General features: G+C 35.9%; 1 protein-coding gene across 6 annotated transcripts in view; it reads right to left on the bottom strand.

Annotated features, from left to right (window-relative positions):
* The window catches only part of CLOCK (clock circadian regulator), a 130634-nt gene that overhangs the window by 51038 nt on the left and 63735 nt on the right, over nt 1-15861 (bottom strand). For 5 of the 6 annotated variants that reach the window (XM_059161047.1, XM_059161028.1, XM_059161009.1 and 2 more), the window contains 3 exons: nt 14339-14398; nt 10341-10489; nt 7175-7266 (listed from right to left, as the gene is read on the bottom strand). In XM_059161047.1, coding sequence (XP_059017030.1) covers nt 7175-7266; nt 10341-10489; nt 14339-14398 — 301 coding nt within the window. Of the gene's footprint in view, nt 1-7174; nt 7267-10340; nt 10490-14338; nt 14399-15861 lie in introns of those variants that run through there. The other variant, XM_059161056.1, reaches the window with a different exon arrangement.

Below are 15861 nucleotides of genomic sequence, written 5' to 3'. Positions count from 1 at the left end.
AGAAATACAAACAATTTTAAGAACATATCATGAGCAATTACATGCTGACAAATTAGACAATCTGGAAGAAATGGATGTATTCCTAGAGACATACAAACTATCAAAACTGAAACAGGAAGAAATAGAAAACCTGAACAGACCCATAACCAGCAAGGAGATGAAGCAGTAATCCAAAATCTCCAAACAAACAAGAGCCTAGGATCAGATGGCTTCGCAGGGGAATTCTATCAAACATTTAAAGAAGAATTAATACCTTTCCTTCTGAAACTGTTTCAAAAAACTCAAAACAGAAGGAAAACTCCCAAACTTTCTATGAAGCCAGCATTATCTTGATCCCAAAAACCATATAAAGACCCCATCAAAAAGAAGAAATAAAGACCAAAATCCCTGATGAACATGGATACCAAAATTCTCACCAAGATACTAGCCAACAGCATCCAATAGTACATTAAAAGGATTATTCAGCAAGACCAAGTGGGATGTATTCCTGGGCTGCGAGGTTGGTTGAACATCCAGAAATCAATAAATGTGATACACTACATTAATAAAACAAAGACTAAGAACCATACGATCCTCTCAATAGAAAAAGCATTTGACAAAATAACATGCTTTCTAGATTAAAACTCTTCACAGTGTAGGGAGAGAGGGTACATACCTCAACATCATAAAAGCCATCATCCATGAAAAGCCCACAGCGAACATGGCAGGATGGCCACTCTTACCAATGTTGTTTGACACAGTACTAGAAGTCCTAGACTCAGCAATCAGACAACAGAAAGAAATAAAAGGCATCCGAATCAGGAAAGAATTCAAACTCTCACTCTCTGCAGATGACATGATACTCTATATGGAAAGTCCGAAAGACTCCACCCCAAAATTGCTATAACTGATATAGGAATTCAGCAAAGCATTAGGATATAAAATCAATGCACAGATATCAGTTGCATTTTATACACTAACAGTGAGACAGGAAAAGGAATTTAAGGGATCAATCCCATTTACAACTACACCAAATATCATTCAGATATCTCAGAATAAACCTAACCAAAGAGCCAAAGAAATACTCAGAAAAATAAAGAATACTCATGAACAAAATTGAGGAAGACACGAAGAATTGGAAAAACTTTCCATGCTCATGGATGGGAAGGACAAATATTGTTAAAATGTCTCTGCTACCTAGAGCAATCTACACATTCAACCCAATCGATATAAAAATACCATCAACTTTTTTTCACAGAACTGGAACAAATAATCCTAAAATTTGTACAGAACCAGAAAAGACCCCAAATAGCCAAAGGGATGTTGAAAAAGAAAACCAAAGCTGGTGGCATCACACTCCCAGACTTCAAGCTCTACTACAAAGCTGTAATTGTCAAGACAGCATGTTACTAGCACAAAAACAGACACATAGATCGATGGAACAGAACAGAGAACCCAGAAATGGACCCTCAACTCTATGGTCAACTAATCTTTAACTAGGCAAGAAAGAATGTCCAATGGAACAAAGTCTCTTCAGCACATGGTACTGGACAGGCACATGCAAAGGATGAAACTGGACCTTTTCCTTATACCACAGACAAAAAATAGACTCAAAATGGATGAAAGACCTAAACAGGACACAGGAATCTATCTAAATCCTAGACGAGAACACAGGCAGCAACCTCCGTGACCTCAGCCACAGCAATTTCTCGCTAGACACGTCTCCAAAGGCAAGGAAAACAAAGGCAAAAATGAAATACTGGGACTTCATCAAGACCAAAAGCTTTTGCACAATAAAGGAAACTGTTGACAAAACCAAAAGACAACCAAGAGAATGGGCGAAGAGATTTCCAAATGTCTTATGAGGTTAAGTGTTAGTCTCCAAAATCAATAAAGAACTTATCAACCCCAACACCCAAAGAACAAATAATCCAATCAAGAAAAGGGCAGAACACATGAACAGACATTTCTCCAAAGAAGACATCCAAATGGCCAACAGACACATGAAAAAGTGCTTAGCATCATTCGGCATGAGGCTAATACAAATCAAAAACACAGTTAAGATACCACCTCACACCAGTCAGAATGGCTAAAATCAACAGGTCAGGAAATAACAGGTGCTGGCAAGGATGTGGAGAAATGGGAACACCTGTTGGTGGCCGTGCAAGCTGGTGCAGCCACTCTGGAAAAGAGGATGTAGGTTCCTCAGAAAGTTGAAAATAGAGCTACCCTATGACCCAGCAACTACACTACTGGGGATTTACCCCAAAGATACAAAGGTAGTGACCCAAAGGGGCAACTGCACCCAATGTTGATAGCATCAATGTCTATAGTAGCCAAACTATGGAAAGAGCCCAGATGTCCATTGACAACTGAATGGATAAAGAAGATGTGGTATATATATATTTTCTGCCAGATGGCAGAAAAAGTATCTGACAAAGTGCAACATCCATTCATGATTAAAGATTTCAATAAAGTGGGTTTAGAGGGAACATACCTTAACATAATAAAAGCCAAAGATGAAAACATCCAGCTAACATCATACTCAGTGGTGTAATACTGAGAGCTTTTCCCTTAAGTCAAGAACAAGACAATCATGTCCAATCTCAGCACTTTTATTCAACACAGCACTGGAAGTTCTGGCCACAACAATCAACCAAGGAAAAGAAATAAAAGGCATCCAATTTGGTAAGGAAGAAGCCAAACTTTCACTATTTGCAGTTGATAGGATACTGTATATAGAAAACTCAAATGACTAACATCCTTAATGGGGGAAAAAATAGCTTTTCTGCTATGGTCAGGAGGAACACAATGCTATCCATTCTTACCACTTTTATTCAACACAGTACTGGACTTACTAGCTATAGCAATCAGACAACAGAAAGCAATATAAGGCATCCAAATCTGTAAGAAAGAAGGAAAACTTTCACTATTTGCAGATGACATGATCCTGTATACAGAAAACCCAAAAGATTCCACCAACAAACTGCTACACTAAATCACAAGAACTGATACACTAATTCAGTAATCAATCTACAGAAATCTGCTGCACTTCTAGATACCAATAATAAAGCAGCACAAAGAGAAGTTAAGAAAACAATCCCATTTACAATTGCACCAAATTAATGAGATACCTAGGAATAAACCTAACCAAAGAGATCAAAGACTTATGCTCTGAAAACTGTAAAACACTTACAAAAGAAATGGAAGGTGACACAAAGAAGTGGGAAGACATTCCATGATCATGGACTGGGAAAGCAAATATTGTTAAAATGTCTATACCACCCAAAGCAATCTACACATTTAATGCAATCCCTATCAAAATACCAATAGCATCTTTTATGGAACTAGAAGAAATGATCCTAAAATTTGTATGGAACCACAAAAGACCCCAAATAACCAAAGCAATCTTGAAAAAGAAAAGAAAAGCTGGAGGCCTCACAATTCTGGACTTAAAGTTATATTATAAACCTGTAGGAATCAAAACAGTAGGGTACTGGCACAAAAACAGACATACAGATCAATGGAACAGAATAGAAAACCCTGAAATAAACCCACAATTATATGGTCAATAATCAACAAAGCAGGAAAGAATATCCAATGGGAAACAGTCTCTTCAGCAAACACTGCTGGAAAAACTGGACAACATGCAAAAGAATGAAACCAGACCACTTTCTTACACCAAACCCGAAAATAAATTTGAAATGGATTAAAGACCTCAATATGAGACTTGAAAGTCCTAGAAGAGAGAATAGGCAGTAAAGTCTCTGATATGAGCCATGGCAAGCTTCTTCTAGATAGGTCTGCGGAGGCAAGAGAAATAAAAGCAAAAATAAACTATAGTGATTACATCAAAATAAAAAGCTTTTGCAAAGGAAATAATCAACAAAACTAAAAGGCAACCTATGGAAGGGGACAAGATGTTTACAAATGACATTATCTGATATAGAGTTAGCATTCAAAATACATAAAGAACTTATAAAATTCAAGACCCCAAAACCAAATAACCAATTTAAAAAAAAAAAAATGGGCAGAAGACATGAGCAGACATTTCTCCAAAAACATACAGATGGCCAAAAGACACATGAAAAGATGCTCATCATCACTTATCATCAGCGAAATGCAAATCTCTACTACAATGGGATATCACCTTACACCTGTTAGAATGGCTATATCAACAACACAAGAAAAAACTGGTGTTGGTAAGGATGTGGAGAAAATGGAGCATTCTTGCATTGTTGGTGGGAATGCAAACTGGTGTACCACTGTGGAAGACAGTATGGAAGCTCCTTAAAAAGTTAAAAATAGAACTACCCCATGATTAAGCAATCACACTACTAGGTATCTACCTACAGAATACAACACTAATTCAAAGGGATACATGCACCTTGATGTTTATAGCAGCATTATTTATAACAGCAAAGATATGGAAACAGCCCAAGTGTCCATTCAACTGATAAACGAGTAAGAAAGATGTGGTATGTATTTATGTACGTACACACACACACCTACACACACACAAATATACAATGAAGTATTATTCAGCCACAAAAAGAATGAAATCTTGCCATTTGCAACAACATGGAAGGAGCTATAGAATATAATGCTAAGTGAACTAAGTCAGTCATAAGATTTCACTGATACGAGGAACTTAAGAAACCAAACAAACGAGCAAAGGAAAAAAGAGGGAGAGACAGACCAAGAAACAGACTCTTAACTCTAGAGAACAAACTGATGGTTACCAGAGGGGAGGTGGGTAGGGAAAGGGGTTAAACAGCTGATGGGGACGAAGGAGTACACTTCTGATGAGCAATGGGTGATGTACAGAATTGCTTAATCACTGTATTATGCACTTGAAACTAATATAACACTATATGTTAACTAACTGGAATTAAAATAAAAACTTAAAATGGAAGTTTAGAGAAAGGGGACAGTACCTCCTTGTGGATCTGTATCTAAGATAAGGCTGACAGGGCACTAGCCCTTCCCTTATAAATTACTGGAGAGAGTGGCCAGCTGCCAAGGGGAATGGGGTACATACTAGATTATTTCACACAGATGACTTTGTAGAAAGATCTGATCAACCTAAATCCTCCTGATTTCCTAGACAATTCTCCAGCTACCCTCCTCCCTCCCAAGGATAAGAAGGAATATTCCTCAGGCAATAAAGATAAAAGGCAGACAGATGGGGAGCAATGGAGGAAAGGTGAGAAGCAGCCAACACACAAGTTGTAAATTTCCCAGTTCTTAAATTAATTAGCTACCTGACCTTGGACAAATTTGTGAATTTATAAGAAATGTTTCATACCAATAAAACAAAGTGGGTATTTTATGATTAATATAGAAGAGCTTATTAAACAACTGCATTGAGGTTATAATCATAAAACAAAATTAAGGAGTGATTAAGTGAGTTATTTCCCTTCTCTGTTTAGACATTAGGATGTGTGTACACTTTCATAAACACATTACTTATATCCAACAAGATAATTTTGGACAACTTCAATGAGTTTAGTGATGAGTAGATGATCAGAAGGCTATTACAGACCAATCCTATAAACTCTAGAAGTAATAAAACAATTTTGTTACAGAAGAACACTTACCTTTTAGAGGAAAAAGACTTAAAATTACAGACTATTATTTGGTTTGTAACTAAAGCGTCTGCTAATTTAAGGACCCGGTTGCTGGTTTTTGAGCTACAAGAGCTGTTCTTTGGCTAGCTTTCACTGAAAAGAAGTTTCATGAGTGGCAGTGTGCACAGAGGCTCAGGCCATGGAGCGCAGAGGCTGCAGTGAATCCTGAGCTACTTCCTCTGTTTTGGGTAATATAATCCCGTTGTTCCTCCATTTCCTCATCTGAGGCAAGTGAGAAAGGGATACTAACAGACTCTACTTCATAAGATTACTGTGAGCATTCATTGAGTTCATATGTGAAATATGTTCAATTATTGTTCAGATTTAAAGCACAGCAATATATATATATATATTTATAGTCCAACAAATTTTCATATGGTAACATTTCTGCTGAATATGTACCTAAGCAATCCAGCAATTAACTGTTCTATCTAAAGTATCAACAGAAAAATAACTCATTAACTTCCAAAGTATCTTACATTGTTTTAGACTTTAGACACTTGCAATATGGTCATTACACACATATACATGACATAGATAAATGCTTATGGGCTAAAATAATATATCCAAACAAACAGGGTTTAAGAGATGTAAATTATCTCTGTTAGAATATCTCTAACATCTCTATCTCGATTGCTTTCTTCAGCTCTATGTCTACTTTGTTAAGAGTTTATTTTTCTTGTCCTTAACTGTTACTGCCAAAGTATACCACCTCTGTTTCCTATCTAAGTTTTCATGGAAATTTGATAATGAGCTGTGTACTTTGTATACAGAGATGATACCTATATTATTCTACACAGGAAATGATTAAAAAGTAGAAAAGTAAAATTGATAGATATGAGTGACTCAAAATGTTTCTGGATTTTATAATTGACTGTATGAGGTACTGAGTTTTTTCAATTATAAGCAAGCATGTTCTGAACTATAATTTTGTTACACTTACTTATTTCCTTTTAGAAGTTTCTACTTAAATTAAGAAAGGTTATCTTTCAATGTATATTCAATGTTTTAATATTTCCAAAATACTTCATTTATTATCATTCCACATTGTATTTAGGTGAATTTCAATTTGTTAAAAATTATCCTTGGTCCAGTAGTATACATTTCATAATAATATTTAATAAATATTTTATTTTTAAGTAATCTCTATACCCAATATGGAGCTTAAACTCATGACCCAGAGATCAGGAGTCTCAGGTTTTACCGAGCCAGCCAGGGGCACCTGGGCATAAATAATATTTAACATGTGATGAATAAAATACATTATTCTTCACTTGAATGTTGTTAGTGTCCTCAGGTAGAGAACTTGATAGCTATAGGTTTCTGACTTTTATTAAACCTCTCAAAAATCATATAATATTAAAAAATATAAAAGTTTAATACTACCTTGCCACATAGTACTATTTACTTATACATATATTAATTTTAATTGAAGATATAGTTTATTGATTTACAGGGAATTAAGAGTTTACAATATTAAATTAATATTGTTAAAACCATACTTATATTCATCACCTCAATGATTTGAGGAAAACAAACTTTTCAAAAATTAAATCTAGACATACCTCTAACATTAATTGTGTAAATTCTTCATTACTAAGGAATGTAGGTTTCCAGTCCTGTCGAATTTCACTGGCATCTGACTGTGCAGTGATTTCTGTAAAGATTATTTGACACATTAGTGGCATACTCCAAACACAGGGTAGGGGCAAGGGGTGATTCAAAAGTCCAACAAGTTGCATTCTCTCCTCCCTCTCTACTTAAGATGAGAACCACAAGCAGTAACATTTATTGGTTTTAGGTAGGTATCAGGAGGCCCAGGTTTGGGTATGATGAAACACATGCACTAACGTGGCAAGTTATCTCCTTGGATTCAGTCTTTTGGAAATACCAGTCTTTGGTTTTTCTTTGGGGAGCTTTGGTATTGCTGTATTGCTGAAGGCCTGAGAATGCTTCCTGTTTGACATAATGACCAAATAAGAATCAAAATAGGCATACTAGTAACAAGCACTGGGAAGAAACATCTTTCTCTTGACAATCAAATAGTGGAACCTAGCTAGAGCAATCGGACATGAACCTGGAGGAAAGGAGCCAAGGTCAGTCAATCAGTCTGCTTTTAACTAAGATGACTTTAGGTTTGCCTATTACCAGGCAGAAAGATTCCCCTCAACCTGAGGTGCTCTATTCCGAACTAATCAAGGAGACTAAAATTTGCAGAAAAACTTTAAAGTAATAATCCCAGAGTGATTTTGCTTAGTGTCCTCTTGAATGTTTTCTTAGTGGTAAGGAACTCGTCAGAAATCTGGAAATCCCTGGCTTGGGGCACACGTTTTAACAAAATTATTAGTTTATTTTGCAACATTTTTCTAATGGATTTAGTTATGAGAAAGCTATAAATGATGAAACTTGAACTATTTAGTTAATAAATATTTTTCCATTTTTAAATACAGACATATTCAACAACTTGGCAAACTAAAAATCTGTATCACAGATTTTACTCTATAAAAAATATTCAATTTTGCAGTGAAAAGTAGGGACCAAGCAGTTTTGATTTTCTATTAGCAGATATATAAATGTAGGACATTAAATTGTCACCCAACACTTGGCATATTGAAAATGCCTGTATTACAATATTATAAGTAACTAAGAAGTCTAGCTACTAATTCTGTAGAATATAGTCATGCTTTTCAAATTCACACCAATTATATACATCCAGAAAAAGAATTTAAATCCACAAGCAAATCCATCAAGTTTAGTTAAACACAAGCTTAGAGTACTAATAAAAGTATTTAATAACTCCCTTTCAATTTAAGGTAAACTTTTCTTTTGTGAGAATTATATATTCAATTTTGGAAAACAAAAAACAAAAAACAAACAAAAAAAAAACCCTGACCTACTTAATGCCAGAATTAATCCTCTATTATCAGGGGCAAATGCATTCATATGATTTCATTTCATTCAGCAATCATTTATTGAACTGCAGTGTCTGAGGGGACTAGGTGTGCTAACAAGGGACACTACGGTTAGTGAGAATACGATTTGCAGAGGTAAAATATAATGATAATGGTGACAATAAAAAAGGAAGACAAGCAATTTTGACACATTTACAGAAGAATCAACAAAATTTGGCAACTGTGATACAGTACTAAGGAAGGTAAAAAAAAAAAAATCTGTCTTTTCAGGCTTGAGTCCTAGGGCCTGAAAGGGTAGTGTTGTAAAAATGTAAAAAGCAAAGCTGAGAGAAAGAGGTGACTTGACAAAATGAAAATGAATTCAGTTTCAGATGCGCAGTTTGAGCACATGCAAAAGAAAGATCTGGAAGTTATATGGAAACAAAAGACGGAAAAGTTTGCATCTAAAAATACAGATATGGTAGTTTAACAGAGAGGCAATAGTTGAAGCTATTATACCCACGAAAGAGTATAAAACAAGAGCACAAAAGAGAAGACATGTGGGGGGTTAAAGAAAGAGTTTCAGTTAGGGAGTAGAGGTGAATGAAGAAGTGCAGGATAACACAGACCAAGGGAGAAAAAGCCAGTGGTGGATGGATTAAAATTTCCAGCACCTGGGTGGCTCAGTGGGTTGAGCACTGGACTCTTGATTTTGGCTCAGGCCATGATCTCAGGATCCTAGGACAGAGCCCCGAATCTGGCCCCACACTAAGCATGGAGCCTGCTCGGGATTCTCTCTCCCTCCCTCTGTGCTTCCCCTCACTCATACACTCACACACACTCTATCTCTAATAATAAATCTTTTTTAAAAAAATGTCCAGTGCATTCGATATAAGAAAAAGTTATTGCTATTGTCTGACTGGCAGCAGGACAGGTGGGGCTGCTGGCAACTGTGAAATTAACAAAAATAATTTGGAAGGGTGGTGAAGCATAAACCAGCCTGATAATGCATGACTGAGTGAGCTCCAGAGGAGTGACTGAAAATACTAGCTACAAATTCTCCTTCTGAAAAGTTTTATGGTTTCATTTGCCATCTGGAAAAGGACATGTCCCTTCTACAAGTTTTTCATCTATTATCTCTGTTACCAAAACATTCAATATTCTTTAACTTTTTTGTAACTCAGTCAAAATTATTTTCTTCGATTAATAATCACTTTGTTTAATGAACAGCATTTATTTCCTAGACATACACTGAAATCATCTTTAAAATAGCACACAAGGCCCTCATGATGTGGTTCTTGTCTTTCTTTGAAATATACCCACGATCTTCCAACTCAACTATGCTCCAATTACACTGACTCTTCCTGCTTCTCTGCGTTTGCAACACTATTCCTATTTCCTCCTGGTGAAATGCTGTTCTCCTTAATCTAAAAGGAAGACTAGCTGCAAAATCAACTATTTTTAAGGTTTTCTTGACACATTTATTTCCCCTCTATGTTCTCATGGCAAGTTTTTGTTTACAATCACTACTCATGTTTTAAGTATCTGCAATGTAAATTAGCTGTTTCCATATCTTTCTTCCTTGGCTTCAGTTAACTGAGGGCCAGGACTGCTATTCTGTACCCCAAGAACCTAGGATACAGTAGGCACTAAATAAATGTTTGTTGAATGAAATAAAGGACATACCAGGAAACCTTTAAAAAGGCAACTGATCACTTTCTCTGAAAAAAAGGTGAGGAAGTATCCAATTTTAAGAATCACTGTCAAGATTCCATCACATTATGCTTTAAAGGAGACTCTGTTATTAAAAAAAATTTGTCTTATAACGTTAAAATTTTACCTTTATGTTTTCGTAAAAAATCAATGCTCTTCTGCAGAACAGTAGATTTGTCCATCTTCCTAGCATTACCAGGAAGCATGGATCCCAGTTCTTTAATGAGAACATTAAATTGATCTCTACGTTTCTTTTCAGATTTGTTTCTAGATACTCTGATGGAAAAAAAAAATTAAGCAGCTTTCAAACAATCCATTTGATTACACACATAGTTTAACACAATGCTCGCTTTGGACACAACTACACACATATGCACTTCCATCAATATAGGTGTAATAAATATTTATCCACAGGTTACCAACAATGTACAGTTAACTGGGGCAATAACTTTCTTCTCAGTTTATCACTGAAGAACTTACATAGTCAGCACTTGCAAACATGTTCTTAGGAAAAGGCCAATAAGACAAACCTCATTCAAATCATAGGTTGTATCTGATCTAATATTTACCGAAATTTGTATTTTACTTATTTGGCTATTATGAGTATTACTGAGACATATTTGTGTTAGTGTATATAATGTATAAATACAAATTATTCAAAATTACTAGGTAGGAGAAAGTTAACCATTTCCTTTAAGTTTTAAATTACAAACAAATCTACAAGTGAAAATCTACCCTCAAACTTATCCATACAGTCTTCCTCTTTATTCCTGTATGGCCAGACTCGAGCACCGAGCTAGAACCATTCGTCTGCATCTCTCTCTCCATTAGGCTGTGTACATCTTGATAACAGAGCCCCAATATTTTCACCTAAGCACTTAAGGGTAACAACTAATATAAGCACTCAAAATATGCCCACCAAATGAATAATTAGTACTGTTGTATGTGAAGTAGCTAACCAATAAACATATATCCAGTGGCACCAAGACCTTTAGACAAGCAAATACAATTATTTATATAGCAACTAATCATTCTACAATACCTCTAAACTCTAACTGCATACGTCGTGAAGTTAGGTTTTCTAATTCAGTTTTTGTTTAAGCAAAACTTGTTTATACTCATTTCCCAAAAGGTCAGAGGACAATTTTATTTATTTTTTGCTTGGTAACAAAGAAGCATATATTCTATATTATTACTGGGAAATGACTCCTCCTTCAAACAGTGAGTGCTTGCTATAATAACAGAGATTATGTTAATAAAGGCTAAGGATACTGAGAAAAGCTCTTTCAAGAAATTTATCAAATTCCAATGGAAATTCAGAGGAACCAGAGATGGCGTCCTCATCTACTGAAGTGAATCATGAAGGCTGAGTGAGAAAAGGATGGTAGTGGAGTGTACACAAGGCACTGCAGGTACGGAAAGCTCGTACAGGAACAAAAACCTATCACTAGTAGTCTGATATGGCTAACACGGCTAATGAATAGGCTTCCTGTGCCCCAGTATGCTAGAGTTGGGGCCTGGGTGGGGAACATAGATGCTGGAAAAAATCATGAAGTTTTTATGTTACATAAAAAGGATTTTAATTTAATCCTGAAAGTAATGGGAAGGCACTGAAAGGTTTTAAAGCAAAGAAATCATGGGAACATAACAGCTCAGTGATAAGATCATTCTGGCATCAGAGTGAGGAAAGGATCAATGCTTGGTGAAACAAAGTCATTTAACAAATACTCTTGAAAACTTACTGTATGGCAAACAAGCCTGGACACCAGATGACCATGTAGGAGGCAAGTGCAACATCCTAGCCTATAAACCATGGCAGTGGCAGTGTTAACAATAGTGTGGGTTTGAGGGTTAAGAGGCAGAACTATCTGTTCTAGGCAAATCAAACCTGGTTTACAGTGGGAAGCAAAAGGGAAACCTATAAGGATTCCCAAGTTACTAATAACGCTATTTATTAATATGATATAATAACATGTGATACTAGTTTTGGTGGACAGATGGTTTGGAGAGAATTTAGATATGATGAAATTGCCTGTTGCATATTTTAAAAGATATGCACAAGAGGCTTAGATATACAAATCCAGTTATATCCCTTCAGAAAACAGTAAGAAATAAGCATTTGAGAATTAGCATGTATGAAGTATCTGAACACATGAATTGGAATAAAAATAAAAGCCAATATTCATTGCACACTGATGAAATCTCATTTACTCCTACAAGGTAGACTTTCTTACCACTTTTCATTTTACAGGTGACAACTCAGGCACAAAGAGAACGTGCCCAGTACTACACAACTACCATGAAGTAGTAATTCAAATCAGCCATTTTTATTCCAGGGGAAGAAAACATACAGAAATCATATACTGCCAACTCTATCACTGGATGACAACCACTAAAGCAAACTTTACTTCATACTACATGGAGGATGGAATATCTCAGCCCTTATGATAACTTCACTGAGAACAGGCCACAGATGGTTCATTTTGAGGGTGGCTATAAAACTCCCCTTGTTCTTGGGTCAACACTAAGGTACTTGAACTCATCACTGTTTTAGTCAGAGTTCAGTGTGGTACTCCTTAATTGTGATAGTAAAGCGAGATTCTTTTTCTTTCTCCGATATCTTTCAGAGCCACAGTATTTCTGGTTCCCTAAAAACATTATCAAACTTTCAGAATCTTCAAAAATAGAATACCCGGGGTGCCTGGGTGGCTTAGTTGGTTAAAGCCTCTGCCTTCGGTTCAGGTCATGATCCCAGGGTCCTGAGATAGAGCCCCACATCGGGCTCTCTGCTCAGCGGGAAGCCTGCTTCCTCCTCTCTCTCTCTCTCTCCTCTCTCTCTCTGCCTGCCTGTGATCTCTGTCTGTCAAATAAATAAATAAAATCTTAAAAAAAAAAAAAAATACCCTTACCTTACCCATCAATAAGCTTGGCCTTAAAGAATTTCCAAGTCAATTCCTTATAGTTCTACCTCTTCATTCAAGCAAGACTGAATAACTTGCCTTCATCAGACTGAGGTTAAGGGATAAGGGGTTGTCCTATACATTTTTAGTTTCAAATTTTTAGTTTCAAATCTTTTTATTTCCTTGAAACATTGTATAGTTTTCCTCAAAATCTTCTTAGATGTATTTTAACCATTCATTAAAGTTTGTATTTTTCATATCCCAGTATCCCCACTCCCTTTTTTTTGGCTAAATACAGACATGTAAGAACTATTACTTATTACATGTCTATCTTTATATATATATATATATGTATAAAACAACATCTACCCTTCTAAGCACCCACACAGTTCAACATAGCTGGGGAAAAAACCCAGAAAGTGTTTACTACTCACTCTAAGGGACTACAAACTTTGCTATAATGCTACCTGGACTCTCCCCCTCCCGATACTATAACTAACTGCCCACGCACCTATTTAAGGTAGAAGCCCCTATCAATACCACCATGGCCCTAGATCCCATTCCCTCACCTATTTGAGGGTATCTCTCCAACAATTCTCCTCTCCCTTTCCCCACTGTCTACCTTCCCCTCTCTTGGGAGAATGGAGGCACGTGGAGGTCCCAGGGGCCCTGAAAGAACTCCCGATCGCCAAAGCTGAAACAATTTGAGCCACAAAATAAAAAAGCATGGAGTATATAACCTAAAGCATAAAATAAACCGATGAGTTCCTACAGACATAAAAAAAATGGAAGAAAATGTTTTTACAGAATTATTCCAAATGTGTATAGATATCCCTCCCTATGGGAGGTGGAGCTTAATTCCCTCCATCCCAACTCTGAAGGTAGGCTACACTTCATAACTTGCCACCAAAGAACAGAGTAAGTCAAGGGGAAAAGAGTAACTATAATGGTAAATCTGGCAAACCCTTAGCCGAGTGATGAAAGTTAACATCCTTAGTGATGCCTTATAGATATTATATACTCGTAATATGATGTGATGAGATGAGCACTTTTACTGGATACTTTTACTTAAATTATAAAATGCATATTGATATTCTAAGCTTTTGCACCTTGCTAATATACCTAAATTCTTAACGCAGACAGCTTTCGGAAATCACTGATTTACTATTTACTTACTTTTACATTTACTTATTTATTTACTACTTTACATCTTAAGTTGAACTACCTTTTTGCTTTGTCCTTGTCATCTTCTTCCACCAACCCATCAAAAATACTACCATCTTCTCTAAAAGAAAAAAGAAAGTGGATAGAGAAAATAAGAGCAAACTCACTGAGCAACAGCAATTTCAAAATGACATGTGAATCAAATCAGTTCTATCCTAGGATTTTTGTAGAGTTAAAGGATTGTACAAATTCAAATTGAATTAACTGCTCACCTGTTCTCTAACAACTAAAGTTAATCCATGTTTAATTACATTTTTTAAAAGTTTATCACAAATGTGAATTTCAAAACTACTTATGTACTATACATACAACATGCTAAACCAGAATTTAATTTAATCAGAGGTTAATACCTTGTTTCAAACTGGTAATAATCAATGAGAACTATAGAAAAGTCAATGTATTTGCCATTATATAAAAGGATTCATTTGAAATTATTTTTAATTATAATAGCATGGCTTAAAAAATTGAGACATTCATGTTATAAAGCCACAAATCACTCCTAAACATCACAGTATCTAGCTTTTATATATACTTATATTACTACAATTCATTCATTACTGATTCATGCGACAAATATTTATTAATACTCATGTGCCAGGCTCTGCTCTGGACATGATTACAGAACATTAAAACAGTTAACACAGAAATCCCTGCTCTCCTACAGCTTATTTTCTAGTAGAACAAAATAAATCAAGAAGGAAATATATGATGACAAGTTTTATATTTTTTAAAAAGGGGTGATTTTTTAGTTACTGTGATGTTACTTTAATCTGAGTGGTTAGGAAAGGACCTGCTGAGAAGCAGACATTTAAGCTGAAATCTAAGTGACAAGAAGGGGTTGGTTATGGGAAGATCTAGGGAAACCGCATTCTAACAAATAAAATCAAGAGCACTGGTGGCTAATTCCTTAACCTAAGTAGTGATATTAAATAATTATGTGTGACCTTTATATGAATTCACTATTCACTACTTTAAACACAACTTTCTGAGGCCTACAAAGGCACATATGTTGTCTGTTGGACCCACTGTTGAGAATATCTACAAATTTTATATTATATAGTTCCATGTCTGGACTTTCAGGGTTCCATATGTGCGCTGCAATTTATGACAATTTTTGTATGTATATGCACATTATTGAGGAGAAAGTCCGTAACTTTCATGATATTCCCAGAGATAACTAACTCATATTAAGAATCACTGCTTCTGTCTGAACATGATGTTGTCTCTAGATGTCATATTGTCTAGAATGAGAATTGGCAATCATCAAGAAGCATAATACCACAATCATATTTAACCACTTAGGAGCACTGAAGGAACATCCTTTCTGAGGAGACAACTACACATAGAGCCCACCTGAAAATATGGCATAGCCCAAATATATGGCAGTGCTGCAGGCAGGCCTCTCTAAGGAAACTCCTTGCCCCTTAGGTCTTAAGTTCTGGTAGAGTATGTATCTTCACTGTTTATCTCACAGGAAAGGGAGACGGGCTGGCCCCAGACGTCAAAGGTCACTTCTGTATACAA

Source organism: Mustela lutreola, chromosome 1 (assembly GCF_030435805.1).
Source record: "Mustela lutreola isolate mMusLut2 chromosome 1, mMusLut2.pri, whole genome shotgun sequence".
Taxonomy (NCBI): Eukaryota; Metazoa; Chordata; class Mammalia; order Carnivora; family Mustelidae; genus Mustela; species Mustela lutreola.
This window is presented reverse-complemented; position numbering and strand designations above follow the sequence as displayed.